At 34.2% G+C, this 14205-nt stretch overlaps 2 protein-coding genes across 3 annotated transcripts; both read right to left on the reverse strand.

Annotated features, from left to right (window-relative positions):
- Window positions 1-410: 410 nt before the first annotated feature.
- On the reverse strand, window positions 411-3961 carry LOC118029959 (G2/mitotic-specific cyclin-2). Of its 2 annotated transcripts, none has more exons than XM_035033964.2 (11): window positions 3662-3961; window positions 3425-3560; window positions 3275-3313; window positions 2881-2926; window positions 2636-2791; window positions 2422-2547; window positions 1542-1631; window positions 1236-1457; window positions 1050-1148; window positions 763-941; window positions 411-630 (listed from the first exon to the last, which is right to left on the reverse strand). In XM_035033964.2, the coding sequence occupies exons 1-11, from the start codon at window positions 3717-3719 to the stop codon at window positions 501-503; spliced, it is 1281 nt and encodes a 426-aa protein (XP_034889855.1). In that variant the 5' UTR covers window positions 3720-3961; the 3' UTR covers window positions 411-500. The 2 variants fall into 2 exon arrangements, with proteins under 2 accessions (XP_034889855.1, XP_034889854.1); XM_035033963.2 differs by having other exon boundaries at window positions 3425-3563; window positions 3662-3954.
- A 1317-nt stretch (window positions 3962-5278) lies between these two features.
- Window positions 5279-13041, reverse strand: LOC118029958 (uncharacterized). The gene is made up of 14 exons (XM_035033962.2): window positions 12821-13041; window positions 12618-12699; window positions 12318-12431; window positions 11734-11831; window positions 11534-11617; window positions 11249-11385; window positions 10983-11055; window positions 10819-10864; window positions 10591-10700; window positions 10258-10365; window positions 10106-10165; window positions 9140-9201; window positions 7736-8048; window positions 5279-6899 (listed from the first exon to the last, which is right to left on the reverse strand). Exons 1-14 carry the CDS (start codon window positions 12884-12886, stop codon window positions 5703-5705), a joined length of 2550 nt encoding a protein of 849 aa, XP_034889853.1. The 5' UTR covers window positions 12887-13041; the 3' UTR covers window positions 5279-5702.
- Window positions 13042-14205: the final 1164 nt, after the last annotated feature.

Here is a 14205-nt window from a genome sequence, read left to right on the forward strand (position 1 = left end):
GAACATGAGATAGAACTTTAGATGAATTTAATTTATCATATAAGATTATTAGTCAATCAATAATTTTTTCACAAATCATTATGAATATGTTTCGTCACAAAAATAAAATGATGTTATCACGCGATGGAATCGCCATTTAATAATTCAAGTAAATGACACTTTAAATTATGTTGTAGAATGACTACCTAAAAACTGTTTAATTTTAAAGATCCATCCTTTTATTAAATTAAATAATACACAAATTCTCATATTGCTAAAGCAGCAATCAAGAATTTGAAACTTCTGTCAATAATTATGAACTGTCATCAATTATTGCTTTTAATGAAACAGAAATATGTTCAATTAGAACATAATAAAAACCAACTATGGCTGTAGAACGCAAAATATTCTCAATTCCCAAGCAGCAAGCGCAGCAGCAACCCAAGTTGCTCATTACTGTGTGCAATGCCCACCGCCCCCAATCAAGTAAAGTTAGTAGCTAGCTGTACACATATTCCTTGTTATAGAAACTGTGCTGCTTCACATTTTGAAGTAAATCCAAACTTCGACGTGTTGTATTTCCTGTATACTCCGGTGAGTTTCCCTGTCCCTGCCCTCTGGTGGAAACCAGCCATTAACCTTGAACATTCTCTGTCAGCATGCATGAAACTAAAGTCATTAGGAAGCCAAGGATGAGATAAACGACCTCAATAAAGAAATTAACGGTAGATCACTGAGTAGTTGCTATGTGTATGTATCATGAGAGAGAGAGCAGAAACTCACAGGAGCTGCTCTTCTGAGTAGTTGCTATGCCATTCACAGGTTCTATTCCACTCTTTGAAACCATAGATGGTGCACTGAGCGGTGTAGATGGCTGAGGCTGCTAACAATGATGGCGGGAACTTAAGCATCTCATACTCCACAAGTGAAAGCTCAATCAAGAAGAAGGACAGCAGCTCAAGCTGTTCTCAAGTCATAAATGACACAATTGTCAGGGCAAAACATGTATAATTTCATGTTCTTTCAAGTACCGATCTTTCACTAGTAAATTACAGGTGAAATGTGCTAACCTTCTTATCACACTGGGCAGCCTTGAGGAACCTTTGCATGAAAACATATGGTGTGGGAAATGACATGTTAAATTGCAATTTGTTAAGCATCAAATTTTCCTGCAAAAGAAGAGATTATTGCCACCCACTTTCGAGAGCTTGTAAAACTTTAAAAACAATGGCATTTTTACAGGGAACAACACTTACCATTTCGAGGACTTCTTTCCTAGCATACGCCTTATCAGATATAAGAATTAAATCTCCCACTACTGGAACAGAAACCTCCTCGTATTTGCATGCTAAGAGCATAGCAACTAAGCCAACCAACTGAAGCTTTTTTCTCATCACCGTTTGCTGGGATAGAAATCTATCGATCAGATTAACAGTTAGAAACAATGTCTCCTTCATTAGGTCAAACTTGTCATGCACCTGTTGATTAAAAAACATGGTCATTCACAAACATTTGATCCAAGTACAGCACATTACCAACTTGGTAAAACTTTATATATATACCTCAATCAGCCAGTCAATTAGGATGGCTCTCATCTTCTCATTAATGTCAGCTTGTTGCATCATATAGTTCGGCGATACACAGCTACAATTCTGCACAGATTTAAGTTGTGTTTAGTAATCAAATTTAAACAGAAATTGAAGATTTTTTTGAACAATTAAAGATATATGTCAACCACTTAACAAGACTTCACAAAAAAAGCTAAGTAACTAACGTGTTAGATCAAAAATTGAATTCAGAAGCATTAGCTACGGAAAACAACTCTGATCAATTCACGACCAAAGCATTTTTATATTTTAGAACAATTGTGCACATTCTATCTCTCTCAATCTTTAAACCTGCCATTTAAGGTAGATCACAAAGAAGCTAAGTAATTAATGTGTTAGATAAAGTCTTCAATTCAGAAGCTTTAGCTACCGCAAATAATATCTCCAATGAATTCTTGATTAAGTCATTTTATTATTTAGACCAATTGTGCACATTCTATCACTCTCATTCCTTACCCCTATTATTTAAGGTACATAGAAATACTTCTAGTTTTTAACCACTAGACCAAATTCCTAGATTCAAGTCTAGAAACCCTAAGATCATATCACTGAATTCGGAAGCATTAGCTACCAAAAAACATCTCAATCCTTAACCTATTATTTGAATCTAGGAACTCTTGAAGTCTATATTTCAAGGATAGCGATATTCAAATCTAGGAACTCCTTAAGGCTTCAACCTTTGAGTCTTTCATCGCTAAACCTATGTTTCGTTGGAAAATAGATGAGCTTAACTGCTTGAAATGTACTTTTATCAACCTTCCATATCAAAATTAATCTTCTAATTGATATACACAGCATAAACATTCCAAAATCTTATTTTCCAAGTTGAGTTTACCTCCATTTTTCTGTAGTACGCGTGCAAATCTTCAACATAGTCAACAACTGCAAGTGGGTTCTTTGCATCACAATCATCAATATTCAAAATTGGTTCTTCAATTATATCCTCCATTTCAACCTCCTCCTGATAGATTTTAGCAAATCAATTATGGGTTTTAGAATTAAGACATTTTCCTAATGGGACTTGAAATAGTTAGAGAGGAATAGAATACCATTTTGTTCATTTCATCAGGCCTTGCTTCTGTCTGCTCTAAGAACATTGGTACTGGTTGGTCTGCGGTAGATGCCTTGTTTTCATCCACATCAACAAATATGCAATCTCCAAAGTCATTTGTTCTTTGAACCGATGGCTTCTGCTTCTTAAGTTCCTGTTAATATTATGTTGCAAGAAATTAGCATCGTTATCTTTGAAAAAATAAAGAAGATCATCACATATAAATGCAAATCCATTTTCTACCTGTTGGCAATACTGCTGTGTACCTGACAATTGAGCAGCGAACTTCCTGTAAAGTGGTCAAAATGTCAAGATCAAAAGTTTCCGAGTAAATATTAGATCTATTGGGTTGCTAAACTCTGGAAAAACTAACAAAAAGGGTTTTTTTTTTTTTTTTTTTTTTTTTTTTTTTTTTTGTGTTAATCTGTTACTGTTAGTCTAAAACTAAACCCAAAAAAAAGTAGTAGCTCTAGCTGTAAGTAGCTTATTAAAAAAAAGAGCTCGTACTGTAGGTGCAGTGTTGTTTTCTCTTATAAGATCCAGGATTCAAATTTGTGTTTCCTTTCTCTTTCCTACATTTTCTCACCAACCAAACAACACAGAAAAAAATTAAACGAAAAGAGTTGTTGTTTCTAACCTTGTAACGGGTCGATGTTCTTCACAAACACCATAGTTTCTGCGCACAAAAATAAAAAACCCATTTTTTTCAAAAAGAAAAATGAACAAAAAAATCAACAGAACACCAATACTGAAACTTAAAAATTCATATCAAGAAAAGAGAAATTACTCTTGCAATCCTCTCTTGTTAACAACGCAAGGGTATGCTTGTTGTCCTCCAACAAAATTCTGATTCAACACACTCAAAGCTCTCCTGTTCTGCCTATTAATCTGCTGTCCAAACTTTCTGTTACCCATCTCTAATCCTTCTAACATTATTTAAAAAGAAAAAAACAAAAACCCATGTTAGATCTTGAAAAAACATCCCATCTTTGATGTTCAGAACCAATAAAGCTCACTACTTTACCTTGAAAATCTGTGGGTTTGATAGTGAGATTAAGACTGTTCCCATTAGATACATCCATTTTGTTAATGAAAAAACAATTAATCACACCAAACTATTAAGAGCCAACAAAAGCAAACCCTCGTCTCTTCCCTTCTCCTTTAAAGATTTGACACTAATAAGTGCATTTAAAAGAAGAGGCTGGAATAATGCACTGGAATCTTCAACCTCAGATAGAGAAATAAAAGAAGAGAGGTTTGTGTAGCCAACCCTTTTTTTCAAAACTAACGGCTAGTGAAATATGACCGTTGGATTAGGGATAGGCAAAAAAGGGCTTGCTTTCTTTCTTTGTTTGTCTGAACAACGGTCATTTTCTGGTTGTCAATACATGTGGGTTTGCCACATCTGATTTCAAATTATTGGAGTTTTTTAGGCTTAGGATTGATTGATTGTGGTTGGGTATGTACGGTTTGCTGGCTCCTCTAGGCTCTAGCCCACTTGGGGCTTCTTGTAGGGTCAAGTTGACTTGGGACTCTCCTGGGTAATTGGGTCCTTTAATGGTAGGGCTAATACACACCCACCCACCCACATAGGATCTCGCAAGTTTAGCACTCGGAGGAGCCATGAGTACCCTTTTGATTTTTGTGTTTGTCATCATTTGTGCATGTCTTTTAGAGCCTTTCAATTTTTACTTGCGAAATGTAAAATTATGGAAGGTGAGAGGTGGAGGTGAAGAGGGATAATGCTAATTTTATCCAATTCGGTATCTAATAAGTTTTTACATCATTTGACTGGTGGAGCTGGAATTTTCGAGATTCTGAAATGGGATTTGGTAAAATTGTTCAATAATAATTATCAAATATCAAACATTCATACGAAATTGATGATAATTTGGATTAGATAAGAAATATGTTAGCAATGATCGATTGTGTAGTTTGAGTAGTTCAATCGCATGTGAAAAATATTAGGAGAGTTTGGCTCTCCATAAACTAACCACAACAAAATAATCAAGTGAGATGCATCAATCATTAATGACAATCTTCGATATGCTATAAATTTGGATTCCCAATAAAGCACATTAGTGTCCTAAAAGGTTTTTTTAGAGCTTGTAATTGTATGTTTTAAAAAATATTTTTAAAAAATTTAAATTTATTTTATTTTATAAATTAATATTTTTTAATATTTTTAAAAATTAAATATTTATACACATATTTTAAAAATAATTTTTAAAAACTAAAATAATTATTATTTTAATATATTTTTCAAATAAAAAATATTTTAAAAAATAACTATTATTATTCTTTCAAATATCCTATGTGAAGAGACAATAATGACATCTCATTTTCATGAGAATTAAAAAGATAATTGAAAATACAGTAGTAGTACAATTACTTTTTAACTAATGTTTTATTTGAAAATATATTAAATAATATTTTTATATTTTTTAAAAAATTATTTTTAATATTCAGTATCAAAATGATTTAAAAATATCAAAAAATTATTAATTTAAAAAAAATTTAATTTTTTAAAAAAATACAAAACAAATAATCATTTACCATCCTAAAACGACGAGAAGATTATGCTACATTCTTGTGACGGTTGCTCACATATTATACTCAAATAGACGGATTGACAAACAAGTGAAGCAACATTCTTTTGATAGCCATCAACTCCTAGCCAAGTATACAACAGAAATTCCCAAACCTAAAGAATTACATGGTTAGCTTGAGCTACTCATTTTGGCTCTTCACCTTCCCAAAACATAACCTAATACAAACCATATAGATATACTTTGCCTGTTAAGATGACCGCTGAAGCCGACAATTGTAATTCTTTCTAAATTATGAAACAAAAGAATACTACAAAACTGGATGATGTTACAATGACAATAAGCCAATGTAACCTGGGGCAAACTACCACCAGCCCCTATTACAGCAGACCTGCAGTGGCAAGGAAATTGTGCCTGATAGCAAAAGACATCCACTAACTTGTGCCAGTCATTTGTTGGTTACTTGGCAATGCCTTCCCCCAGTGCTACATGTATCTTGCAATAAAACGGGAACCATCACCTGAAGAGACTGGATAGACAAGACTGGACACTTTTTTCCTTGACCATCTCCTGCAATACAGGAGGCCTATCGTTTTTCTCTCCCCCCTTAATTTTCTCATCCTCACTTGGATTACACTTCCTAATTACATTAAATGGCTCTTTCGTTTCTTTACAACATAACTCCTGGTGCTTTACCTTCTCTACCATCTTCCTATGTTTCTTAGCCCTATGCCGGTGCTCCTCATTGCCAACAGCCACTTGCTTTTTATCACTCGGCGGTGAATGAAATTTCTCCTCGGAAACCTGACTTGTGTCAACTACTGTCCTCTGCATCTTAGCTTTCTCCATGGGTGCATCTTTCAAAACTAAATCTTCCTTCATGCTATTTATTGTTTCTTTATGACATAACTTGTGGTGCTTCACCTTCTCTACCATCTTCCTGTGCTTCTTAGCCTTATGCTGGTGCTCCTCATTGCCAACAACCACTTGCTTTTTATCACTCTCCTGAAGTGGGGAATGAAATTTCTCCTCAGAAACCTGTCTTGTGTCAACCACCTTCCGCTGCTCCTTAGCTATCTCCATGGGTGCATCTTGCAAAACTACCTCTTCCTTCATACTATCTATCATTTCTTTATAACATAACTCGTGGCGCTTCACCTTCTCTACCATCTTCCTATGTTTCTTAGCCCTATGCTGGTGCTCCTCATCGCCAACAACCACTTCCTTTTTATCACTCTCCTGCAGTGGTGAACAAAATTTCTCCTCTACCTTCCGCTGCTTCTTAGCTATCTCCATGGATGCATCTTTCAAAACTACCTTTTCCTTCATGCTATTTATGTTCTGTTCTGAAGAGCATTTCATCTTTACCTTTTCCTTCTGCTTCACTTTCTCTATCTTTTGTTCATCAAATGATAATAGAACATGTTCTTTCACCTTCTTGACCACACGTCCATCCTTTGCCAGATCAGAAAGTGTTGGCTCATGATTCTCCTTGACGGACTTTAACTCCTCCTTGATAATCTTCTTTCCTCCTTGAACAAGCCCGCCACTCAAAGTTTTCAAAATAACCTTGCCCAGGACAAATCTAGTCTCATACAGATCCCCTTTCACAAGCAGATCATAGTCAATCTTGAAACTCTCTCTTCTATATTCACAAGATTGCATATGAAAAAGAAGAGCGGCATGTTCACCTATTTTCTTTGATACAAACACCTGTAGCACCAAACAAAGAGTTTTACTCAACAAAGAAAACAATGCTGATTATATATAATGAGGAATTGCTTAGTTGAAAAGGTTTTCATTCAGGTGACCATTGCATAAATTATACATATCCAGAGACTCACAAAGCAGGAAAAAAATGGCAGGACTAAATCATGTAGCAAAACTCTCCACGCTGAGAAATGGCAGTTAGTGTCATTATGTTGTTGGCAAGGTCAGAAAGCCCCCTTTATCAATTCCTCCAAATTCTAAACATGCTGCGTTCCTAACATTAAATATAACATAGATACAGTATTTGGAACAATAAAGGGTGGATTTATTCAATGAACCAAGAAAATACCAGTGGCTTGAATATTCAACTACGAGTGTAGGACATCTGGTTACCTAATTCAGAGAGGATAATTGTTTCATGTCCTGTCAGGTATCAACTTTAATCCAATTCATAAGTTCAACGCACATTGTTATTTCCTAAATATATTAGTGTCTGACATTCATGCCCGCGCTAGTAAAGCTAAACACATTTGCATGTTATGGTAAACAAGATACTAATTTTAAGCATTAGTATGATAGTCCACATATCAATTCTAATCATTTGCATCTGATACTAAAAGCAAGATGAAGATTGTGATGGTAAAAGACATCAACTATGCAGATCAGCTTATTCTGCCAGTTTCTATTAATTCAGAAGAGTGGCAAGGGCAGTGTATGATGGAAGGTTTAAAGGGCCTCAGGGAAAAAAGAAAAAACCCCAAGGATTATTAAGTGCTACAAACTTTATGAAGTTTTTAGCAAAACACACGCACACACTAAATCATAATATGCACACTTACAAAAGCATCGAAGGGGGGGTCCAGGTATCTGGACAGGGATTCAGATAGACTAATTTCATCTGTAAAAGCATTTACAGCATCTTGAACTAAAGATGCTAACTGAGAAACTTCTTCAGCAAGTTTTTCATCTGATTTAATTTCAGAGAACCCAGAGATCTCTGGTACAAATCTCCCTTCCACTTTTGCATTTTCTCTTGCAAATTTAACACCTTCCTGCCATGTTCCACAATATAGTATAGAAGCAAAGGCCCAGATTACAAAAGCATCTTGTGGATTAAGTACTAATGCTTGGTGAAAGGCTAGCAGTCCAACCCTGTTACATATACAAAGCATGATCATCAGCCATGTCCCCAGCAGAAAACCTTAATTGGAAACATATACAAATATGTGCACTGCCACACATACTATTAGTGCAGTTCAGCATAGAAGAAAAGATAAGATTAGTGGTGTGCTATTTGGACAGGATGGAACCCAATATCACCCACCAATCACTAACATTGTGAATCCTAGAGTGTGAATGAAACCAAGGGTGCATGGGAGTGGACTCACTTGTGAAAGACATTCCCAAACATTAAAGAAAATGTGTATTTCATGAGTGAAAATTGAACTAGACATGATATTGGCATGACCATACCACTTTTTCCCTGGCCAGAATCCACCTTAGACCCACCAGAGCAGAGCTAACATAATAATTTCTTTACTTACTGAACAGGATGAATAAAAATAAAAAATAAACTATAAATTGACACGAGGCCTTGAACTCATGTACAGATTAAGCATGAATCAGTAGAATTTATGATATCAAAATAAGGTGGCAATTTTGAGGAAAGAGCGCGGCCTGATAAACCTTCAAATTAAGGTCCAAGAAGTAAAAGGGGATCAGTTTTTTGCAAAGTATTTAAAATGAAGATGATTTTTACACTGGATGAGGGGTTTCTCAAACCAATTGCAAAGTAAGATCACATTTCAGCCACTGGCAATGCTGTTGAGTTCTGAGGTTTGATAGCAGGCTCATCCATCTTTGATAGTAAAGTACAGCTAGAACCATTGGTCATACAAAATCTATAACAGGGCATGAGCAGCTTCTCGCCTGCTTATCTATTTGTTCGCTGTCCCCCTTAAGACTATCTCAATAGTATTACCTTGCAAAGACATTTAGGTTCTTTCAATTGACTTCAAGAGGTAATATCCAGACAGGTTATTTATTATATTTTTTTTATTATCACCATCATGTTCTCTCTCTCTCTGTACAGGATGGATAGAACTTTCCCAAATCTGGATAAATTCAAGGGGAGTGAAATTGGCGGTGCAATAACCATATCTTGTGGCGGTGGTGAAGGCAGAACAATTATACTGTCACATTTAGATAGACAATTAATCAGAAAAGGTAAACAGCTGGCTTACCATAGACTGCAATCACAAGGTTGATCACTGCTAACCATTTTATCCAAACTGTATAACAATTTCTGCCAAAAAGAAACAAATTCAAGCAATGAAGAGGATTAGATAAAATTAGTTAATGTACTGGTTTCAGTTGAACTTGTCTTAAGCTTGGAGTAACTAGAATTGATAAAGCACACACAAGCAGCATAAAGTTTCAAGAGGCTAGATGCTGCTGCTGTGGAAATTGTTATAGTTGAAAGTGACAGGCATCAACTCCACTACCTGTCACTTCCTCTATCAACAAGTCACGTGCATGCGGTAGAGGATGCCATGTATGAAATGGACACAGCCCGTTTGATCTCCACAGAACCAAATCTTCCCCTCATTAGTAAATTCTGGCTGCTCTTGTTTCATTTAATCATCTTTGAGTTGCCATACCCAAAGAAACAATACTTCACTTAAATAATTATTATCAACTTCATGTTTAGCAGACCAGATGACTTCCAAAAGAACACAATATGTACAGGTACTATTCTTGCAGATAGTGAATAATCTCAATCAATTCTATTCAAAACATTATATAATAGTTAATATATTTCCAACAATAATGAATGCTACGGTCTTTCCAAGCAAGAGTCAACATAGCATTCTCCAACAATGACTAAAAAAATGTCCATTAATATTTCCAGTAGTTTCCTACATTAATGTGTAATCAATTACCACTCTTTTTTTTTTTTTTTTTTTTTTACCATATACTAGCTAAGCCCATACTAGACATACCTTAGAATCATGTTTATCAGTGATAAAATTGCAATTTCATTCTTTTCCATAGTAACTAACCTTATTTTCAGTACTTTCCTATATTATTGCGATCAATTACTAGAATATTACTTTAATCAAATCCTAGACATTCATGCACCTTAGAAGCATATTTATCACTGACAAAATTGCAATGTCAATTTTTCTTTCCCATTAAGCTAATCCTACCATCAACATTGTGGAACCCTGAGCAGATACTTCATCAGTCTGTTCGTGAAGGTATGCTGCCTGCAATCAAAACTTGCATTTCAGATACAAGGTAAATTAGTGACTATAAGAAGAAGAAAATGCAGTAAGTTGGACACTGAAAAGGTACAAACATGAAAGGGAAGAAATATCTTAAGCAGGTGGAATCTCTGGAGCAAAAGGATAGTAGACTCTGCAGCTCCATAGGACAGCATGTAGTTCAGTTCCATCTTTATCCTATCCTGAATAAACAGAGAATGCCATCTTGGTAAGAATATGATGTCGTTGATGAAACTAAATGGCACTTGCTGCCTGCAAACCTAAGATGCAGCTACTGAGGACAGGATAAGAAAAGAGTAACAATGCCCAAGAAAATAAGGAAAATATCTTCAGCACGGAGGCCAAGAAAAACTTAGCCTCTAAACAATAAGATTTCATAGAGAAGTCTTGTTTGAAACTCGAAGTACCTTGTTCAGACTCTTGACGGAAGATTGAAGTTTACATATTGCAGTTTCAGTATCCTTAGAAATTGACAAGCCTAGACGACCTGCAATTCTTATGCCCCGCAAGATTCTTGCTGCATGACAGTTTGCATATACAAGTCCAGTCAGGTTGAAGTGATAGCATATTCAGTGATGAAGATGAAAATTCCATGGACCTAAATGATCAAATATATAAAATGTGAAAGCAAATACCACAGTCCTCTTGGAATGACAGTCGAGCAGGGATTAATGTTTGTAGCTGAGACAATATCAAATGTGAGAAAAAAAAAAAATAAATGAGAAAATTTTCTGTTAACATGATGAATTAGAGAAGTAATCTGAAAGCAGATTTCATTGGTAAATGAAAAGAGAATCACCTTTAGTGACCTTACATCTTCCATTCCATTGGCGTAATCATATATGCGATTCATGAAAGGGTCAAAAAACAAACTGCATCCACAATTTAATGAAATATAACAAGTTATTGGCATCAACCAAACTCAGATTCAGATCTTATATGTCATTCTATAACAAATAAATAGAGTGGTTGGAGAGTTTTAGTTCTTGTAATAATAAACCATCATGCTAAATTAATTTTAAACTTGATTCTCCCTAAACAATTAACAAAAGAAATAAACTACACCTATTAATTGTGAAATCCCGCTGCATACTATTTTTCCAGAGAAGGAAGTCTTTTTCGTCACAACTCCTTCGCATTTGAGATAAAAGAACCTTTTCTTTTTCCTGACACTGTTGTGCATTTGTCTCAAAACTGGATACCTATAGCCAAAATCATAAAAAAATTACTGCAAAAAACAAGATAATATATGACCTGCAAAGATAGCAGAATGCTTAAAATGGCTTACATCATGGCTTAAAGAAGGACTTAAATAAACACCAATTGTAATCACTAAAGGTGCTAACAAACCTCAATTACTGATCCTTTGACATGCACTATGCATATAGGAAATCGCCGTCCAACAATATGAGCACGATGAAACTTCGTCTTTATCTGTAATAAGATATTAAAAAAAGAACAGAAAAAATATGAACATAATCACCCATGTAGTCATAGAAATTCACCAAACAAGAAGAATAAACAATAAAATTAAAACAGCAATATATGACCTGCTGAAGGTTAGCTGTGGTGATCACATCAAAATCTTTAGGTACTCTATTCAAAAGCAAATCTCTCACACATCCACCCACTAAGTAAGCTTCAAATCCTGCAAATGACAAGGTAATCAAACCACATGTTCATGAAGGATGTATAACATTCATAGGAAGCAAGATCAGTATGATGAAGACACAGGCTAAACAACAAAAACCAGAATCAAATAGCACCAGCATCATGAAAAATTATTCTGTAGAGCCAGTGCAATGCTCACTCCTCTTACATTCAAATGAGGCACGCTTACAGTACCTACCTTCATTCCAACAAGAAAACAAGAGGGCAAGCACAACAGCCTATGCAGTGAAAAATATCTCCCTTGGCATAGCTAGTAATATGGAGCGTTCTTCAGCATTGAGAATGTAAATTTTGAACAGCGTAATTAACCCAAAAATCCATTTATTTCAACAATGATCATTTTCAGTTACCAACCACCAAACCACATCAGTCAGTCCAAGCATCATAAAAACTACTTAAACATGAACTGGAGGCAAAATAAGAACATTAAAGCTAGACAAAAGCTTAAAGAAACATGGATTACCTCCAACACGCAAGAGTTTCAAAACCGTCCATGGAGCATCAGGAATCATTGAACGAGTTATACCATGATACCTAGCATTCACTTTTCTCCATTTTGATCTATCAACATCATATCCTACACCCATCATCATAAATCAAACCTTATTCAAAACCCCAAATCTTAAACAGAACACCAAAAAAACCAACATAAATTAACACAAAAACTAATAAACTCTCCTTCACCACCGCATTTACTTGCTCAAACGTTAACAACTTTAAAACACTAACGCATAAAATAGTAACAAAGATTGAAAAATTTTACTCTGTTGAGCGAGAAGATCACGACCCATTTCATGGCAGACTGGTGATTTTAATCCCTCTTTAGTTAAAGTATGGTTGAATCTCTGTAACATCGAGTTTCAAAAGAAAAAATAATAAGAAAATTCATTGTTTACAGATTGTTCGACAAAATGCCTCAATAGAAATAAATACAAAAAATAAAGGGATTTGAGATCAGAGAGAGACCTGTAAAGGGGTGAGAAATTTGAGACGGGAAATTAAGTGTGTTTTGCCTCTCTGGAGTATTGTCATTAAAAGATGGAAAATTATGGCGCCACAGTGTTCGTAATGGTATTATCTTTTGATTTGATTTTGATGATGGTATAAAACATTTCGAGTAAATTATCAGTTAGTCACTGTATAGGTTGCCCGCCTGCGGCTGGCTCAAATTTTTTTCGCCAATAGTGCTAGACGATGCAAGTGTTTTCAAATAAGAAAAAAAAAAAAAAAAAAAAAACAAGAGATTCAGGTAATTAATTTGATTAGATTTAATAAATATATATAATTTTGATAATACAAATAAAATATTATAACAACCAAAAAAAATTAACAGCACAAAAAATTTTAAAAAGAAATTGATTTGAGCCCATCAAACTAGCATGTTAAACTTATATTAAGATAACCCTATTAAAAATAAATTAAATAAAACATAATTATCTAATAATTCAATGTTAAAGGTAAAAAAATAAAAAATTAATAATAGTAAAGAAATATAAATGAACTCGGGTTAGCTCGTTTGTGACCATATGAGCATATGATTGTGATAACCTTATAGATGAAAAAAAAAAAAAAAAAAAACATGAAGATTGATTCTTAATAATTAAAAAAAAAAATTAAAAAGAACCTTAAAAATCAAAGTCAACCCATATTAATATTTGAAACATGTGACCTTTATCATGAGCCCATGACTAATACCACAAAAAGAAAAATCCTAAAAAATAAATAAGTAAGATTCTCAATCATAAAATATTGAGGGATAAAATTAGAGAAAAAAATAGAAAAAAAAACAATTTAAAACAAAAAAAATAGCAATAAAAATAATAAGGATCAAATTTAATATTAAAATAAATAGAATTCAAATGCCAATTAAGGAATAAAATTGAAAACAAAATTGAATTAGAAAAAAAAAAAATAAATGGCAATTAAAAAAATAATAACTAAATTTGATATAAAAATGAAATGAAATTAAATGATAAAGGACTAAATTGAAGATAAAATAAAAATAAAAATAAAAATAGCAATCAAAAGAATAAGGACTAAATTGGATATAAAAAACAAATGAAAAGATATTTTCATATTTTTCCAAGAAGAAGAGAGAGAAAATAGGGAGGATAGGAAAAAAAAATAGTTCACTAGATCCACATCGTCATTCAGCCGTTGACATGCGCCCTGCCATCGTTAAGATCTTGATGCACCACTCACAACGTTGTCGTGAAAAGTAGTGTTTAGCTGCCAAAAGAGTCCACATGCGCCTCCCAAAAGGCACGACTCCTTCCACTTTCTAGCATGTGTAAAACTTAAAATCTTTCTTCACTTAATGACTTTGTGAAGATGTCCGCTATTTGCTTATT

Source organism: Populus alba, chromosome 5, assembly GCF_005239225.2.
Source record: "Populus alba chromosome 5, ASM523922v2, whole genome shotgun sequence".
NCBI lineage: Eukaryota > Viridiplantae > Streptophyta > Magnoliopsida > Malpighiales > Salicaceae > Populus > Populus alba.

Excerpts from the sequence above, each read along its gene's own strand:
- LOC118029959 (XM_035033963.2), bottom strand. The coding sequence starts at position 3,719 with ATGGATGTATCTAATGGGAACAGTCTTAATCTCACTATCAAACCCACA. Across the intron at positions 2,927-3,274 it reads GAACATCGACCCGTTACAAG|GAAGTTCGCTGCTCAATTGT; the intron begins GTTAGAAACAAC and ends ACCACTTTACAG. Across the intron at positions 942-1,049 it reads CTGCCCAGTGTGATAAGAAG|CTTGAGCTGCTGTCCTTCTT; the intron begins GTTAGCACATTT and ends ACTTGAGAACAG.
- LOC118029958 (XM_035033962.2), bottom strand. The coding sequence starts at position 12,886 with ATGACAATACTCCAGAGAGGCAAAACACACTTAATTTCCCGTCTCAAA. Across the intron at positions 11,386-11,533 it reads TCAAAGGATCAGTAATTGAG|GTATCCAGTTTTGAGACAAA; the intron begins GTTTGTTAGCAC and ends TTTTGGCTATAG. Across the intron at positions 8,049-9,139 it reads CCTTGTGATTGCAGTCTATG|GGTTGGACTGCTAGCCTTTC; the intron begins GTAAGCCAGCTG and ends TATATGTAACAG.